Below are 5307 nucleotides of genomic sequence, written 5' to 3'. Positions count from 1 at the left end.
TGTGCGCACGGATTACTAAACTGTGCGCACGGATTACTAAACTGTGCGCACGGATTACTAAACTGTGCGCATGGATTACTAAACTGTGCGAACGGATTACTAAACTGTGCTCACGAATTACTAAACTGAGCGCACGGATTACTAAACTCTGCGCACAGATTACTAAACTGTGTGCACGGATTACTAAACTGAACGAACGGATTACTAAACTGTGCTCACGAATTACTAAACTGAGCGCACGGATTACTAAACTGTGCTCTCAGTTTAGCAATCCGTGCGCACGGATTTCCGGCGGCTGTTTTTCTTTTTTCACCACTGACCCCGGCGGGCTCGGTAATTTGTTGTATTTTTATTTTTGTAGGAAAGTCCTACCTGCTGTTGCTCTCTTTCCTCTCTGTTTGCCTCTTCTTCCTCATTTCTTTCTTCTCGCTCGTCTCCTTTCCCGCCTTCGTCAGTTTGTAAACGTGGGTTTGCTGGGTCGATGTGGGCGGAGCCAAAGGGTTCTGATGGACAGGACTCGTCATCTACGGTGATTAAAGAGATTCTAACCTCGTCTTCATCTCCACCGCCTCGGCAGACAGAGGAGGAGAGGAGAGTGTCTCCATCTGTCGGTTTGTTTCTATCTTTGTCTCTGAAGGAAACCATCATGTGGATCTCCTCTTCTTCCTCTTCTTCATCCTCCGCTCCTCGTTTCAACTTGACTTTTAGCTGCTGGTCCTCTCTTCTTTCTCTCCCTGCATGACCAGTTCTCTCCTCCTCCTCGCTCCTTTCTCCTCCCGTCATCTTGTTCCTCTGTTAATAATCTTCAACCATAAAAACACAGAAACATCGTGAAAAGACACAAAAACAACAACAGTAAGGACGTTTGTTTCATCGAAAAGCAGAAGGAACAAACTCTTTGTTTACATAACATGGACAGAGGATTATATAACCAACATTACAGCTGAAATAATCTGCTACATGAACTGAACACTTTACTGTTTCTAAAACAAGTTAAAAACAGAAGCAGACTCACTTAGTAAACACAGATCGACTCCTCCGGTGTTTTAAATTTAACCGCCAGGTTTTGTTTTAACCTTTTTTCGTCTTTAAATTCACGTTTTCAACTAAAAAAAAACGACCTAAACTGTCTTATATAGAGTTACTCGTTAGTTAAAATGGCGTATTATGTCGTAAATCAGAGAAAATAAACTTTCTCCGGTACGTTTTCTTTTTCTTCTGGCGCACACCGCAAGTTTGCTTGGCGCCGTTTGATGACGTCACGGAGGCATGTTTTTAATAATACTGATTACGCCATAAAACCTATTATTTTAGGTGCATTGTAAATAGCAGACAAAACGGGATATTTTTGTATTTTTTATATCATATTATGAAAAAAGTAATAAAGATGATTTATGATTGACACAAATAAACTGAAATATTCAGATCAAATCGACCCTCGATCAAGTCAATGCATGTATGCTTGTTACCTGTCCTTTTTCATGTCTGTTTGAATATACATGGACAAAATCAACAACAAAAAAAAGGCACTACTGGTGAAAAGTCTAAACGTCTAAAGCTTTGATCATAAATTCAAAACAAATACATATCAGTCATGGATCAATACAGATTCAATAAAATACTTAAAACTATTAGAAAAATAATAAATGTGTGTACATTTATGTGCATTAGACTTCAGCATTCAGACTCCTTTTTTGCTAAAAATCGTGAGAAATTGCAGCGGTGTTCTACTCGGCACCAGCAGGTGGCGCAAAATCACAACTTCAGTTTGTTTACCTGCCAACAAATTATCCAAAGAAGAAGAAAACTCAAACGAGGCGTGTTCGTGGGAGCCTCAGAGCTCTGTTTGGTAAGAAATAAAATAAAAATTAAACTCTTCTGTGACAATAGTTAACAGTTTTATGTTCTTAACACTTTAAAAGTATTTCGATTGTAAATGTGAGGTGGGTGGAGCTTTTTAACTGAAACTTTTACTTTATTAGAAAGTTAGCTGTAATGGTCTTCATGACCCAGGTTAGTGATTGTGGCCATTTGACCCAGGTTAGTTGTGTTCAGCTTTGTGAGTGGTACAAATTAAAGACAGCTGAAAGAGCTTTTTGAAGCTAATTATGCTAGTTGGTTCAAATATTCTCCAAACTACTGTAAATAAAATGTTAATTTGTGAGTTTTGCAAAATGTATTCATTGTTTTTTATTCAACGTTCTTACTTATTAAACTAGAGGTGGTACAGACTAGGGGTGTAAGAAAATATCGATACACTGAAATATCGCGATATTTCATTTCCCGATACTGTATCGATGTTCTAAAGCCCTGTATCGATTTTTTGTTTAAAATGTCAACTTTCCTGCCAGCCGTTCATTTTTATGTTGTAGTTCAGCCTCTGACCACTAGTTAGCAGCAGTGAGCCAGCCATTTGGCTCGGCCATCGTTAAGTGTTGGGTGACTATATTGTAAATTAATATTAAAAACTAAAAGCTGCAAAAAATATATTTTCAAACTRTTTATTGTCAAATTTAGTCTAATAATTGAAAACATGGATGAAATAAGAAATATGAAACAAGTAAAATAAAACACATACAAAGCAGAACACAGTTAAATGTATCAAAAGTATGTCTCTGTAATATTAGAATTTTCTGAGACAATAAATTTTGTTTTTTCATTTTTTCCCCAGTAAGAGGTTTTTATTTAATAGAAGTTTTGGACAAAAAATCGCAGTATATCAGGATATATCCTATCGTGACCCCTCTGTCATGATATGTATCTTATCGCCAAATTCTTGCCAATACACAGCCCTAGTACAGACTGATCTGTAGCAGATAAACTGACTACATGTCCTTGATTTGTTTTTGTACATCAGGTTCTCATTTTCACACAATGGTTAACAAAAAGATTAAACTGGACTTGGAGGCCTTCTCCTGCCCGATCTGTCAGGATCTAATGAAGGATCCAGTAACTATTGCCTGTGGACACAGCTACTGCAGGAGATGTATTAAAACCCACTGGGATGAAGAGGATCAGAGGAGAATCTACAGCTGTCCCCAGTGCAGGAAGAACTTCATACCGAGGCCAGACGTGGTGACAAACATCATGTTTGTGGAGTTAGTGGAGGAGCTGAGGAAGACTGACCAGCATGCTGCTCCAGCTGGAGCTGAAGATGTGTCCTGTGACGTCTGCTCTGTCAGGAAACTGAAAGCTGTCAAGTCCTGTCTGAACTGTTTGGCCTCTTATTGTGAAAAACACCTCCGACCTCACCATGAAGCTCCACCATTACAGAAACACCAGCTGGTGGAGCCCTCCAAGAAGCTCCAGGAGAACATCTGTCCTCGTCATGATGAGGTGATGAAGATCTTCTGTCGTACTGATCAGCAGTGTATCTGTTATCTCTGCTTAATGGACCAGCATAAAGAACATGAAACTGTCTCAGCTGCAGCAGAAAGAGCTGAGAAGCAGAAGGAGCTGGAGCAGATCCGACAACAAATCCAGCAGAGAATCCAGGAGCGAGAGAAAGATGTGAAGCTGCTCCAACAGGAGGTGGAGGCCATCAATGTCTCTGCAGATAAAACAGAGGAGGACAGTGAGAAGATCTTCACTCAGCTGATCCGTCTCATCCAGAAAAGAAGCTCTGATGTGAAGCAGCAGCTCAGATCCCAGCAGGAAACTGAAGTGAGTCGAGTCAAAGAGCTTCAGGAGAAGCTGGAGCAGGAGAAGACTGAGCTGAAGAGGAAAGACAGCCAGCTGGAGCAGCTCTCACACACAGAGGATCACAACCAGTTTCTCCACAACTACCCCTCAGTGTCAGCACTCAGTGAGTCTCCACACTCATCCAGCATCAAGACTCGTCCTCTCAGCTACTTTGAGGACGTGACGGCAGCTGTGGACCAGCTCAGAATCAAGATACAGGACGTCCTGAGGGACACCTGGACAAACGTCTCACTGAGAGTTTCTGAAGTTGATGCTCTACTGCCTCAATCCGAACCAAAGACCAGACACGGATTCCTAAAATATTTCCAAGAACTCACTCTGGATCCAAACACAGCTCACAAACATCTGGTTTTATCTGAAGGGAACAGAAAAGCAACATTAATGAAACAACAAAAGTCTTACCCTGATAATCCAGAGAGATTCAAACAGGTTCTGAGCAGAGAGAGTCTGAGTGGACGTTGTTACTGGGAGGCAGAGTGGAGAGGTGGAGCTGCTTATTTTGCTGTTGCATATAAAGATATCGGGAGAGATGGGAGTCATAGTGGTTGTCTTTTTGGATACAATGATAAATCCTGGGCTTTACGATGTGTCTCAGACAGTTATGCATTTTGGCACAATAAAACCTGCAGTCCAGTCTCAGTTACTGGTTCCTCCAGGATCGGAGTGTACCTGGACCACACAGCAGGGGTTCTGTCCTTCTACAGGGTCTCTAACACCATGACCCTCCTCCACAGAGTCCAGACCACCTTCACACAGCCGCTCCACGCTGGAGTTTGGCTCAGAGACTGTGGAACGACTGTTGAGTTTGTTAAAAGCAGTGGCTGAAAGCTATTATATTGTTTGTTTTGCTGTTTGTCTCGTTATAAACCCTCCTGACTTTGACTCAGTGACAACAGGAGGGTTTAGAAGATATTTAGAACATTTTAGAAATGATGACCTTCAAGTGTTTCTTGTGTTTGTTGATAAAACAAAGTAAGCAGATGTTGGCCATGTTGGTATTTTAAGAAATGACAGAAAACATMTTGTAACCAGAACTCTGCAGGGATTATAGATCCTCTCTGGACTGGGAACACTTTGGGATCCTCCAGGAGGAGGTCTGGTTTTCTCTCTGGGACCTGATCATGGATCAGCTGTAGAGGAGCAGATGATCYTGAGAAAGATGCTAGTTTCAAATGTTCTCTTCAAGTTTACATTTTAAATCTTTTTGTTTAGTTTCATTAACAGTGTTCTGTATTTACTGTTGTTTTATGGTTAAATCTCTCAGAGCTGCTGTGATTTTATATGATTACTATAATAATTTGTCTGTTATAYATTTCTGTTTTATAAAGAACAGGAGAGATGCTGTACTGTTAGCAGCAGAGGGTGGAAGATGTAATAATAAAAATGTTTTGTTCTGATTCAAGTTCTGTGTTGAGTTTAAAATCAATCAAACAGCAGGTTGATTAGAAATAATTCAAACATTATTCAGAATACAAGCAATGGGAATAAATGTAGTTTTACAAAAACTTAATACAGGTAAATGTCACCATTGGACAGATTGAAGAGATAAAGCACGTGAAATATTAGGAAAGATATAGGTATTTTTTTAAAGAGTTCATTATAATA

General features: G+C 40.1%; 1 protein-coding gene across 1 annotated transcript; it reads left to right on the top strand.

The window, feature by feature from the left end:
- Positions 1–1807: 1807 nt before the first annotated feature.
- On the top strand, positions 1808–3939 carry LOC106531928 (tripartite motif-containing protein 16; the record flags this gene model as incomplete). The annotated part of the gene is given in 2 exon segments (XM_014027882.1): positions 1808–1849; positions 2858–3939. A coding segment is annotated over 1 exon segment (1065 nt), but the record flags the coding sequence as incomplete, so codon positions are not given.
- Positions 3940–5307: the final 1368 nt, after the last annotated feature.

Source organism: Austrofundulus limnaeus, unplaced genomic scaffold, assembly GCF_001266775.1.
Source record: "Austrofundulus limnaeus strain Quisiro unplaced genomic scaffold, Austrofundulus_limnaeus-1.0 Scaffold694, whole genome shotgun sequence".
NCBI lineage: Eukaryota > Metazoa > Chordata > Actinopteri > Cyprinodontiformes > Rivulidae > Austrofundulus > Austrofundulus limnaeus.
This window is presented reverse-complemented; position numbering and strand designations above follow the sequence as displayed.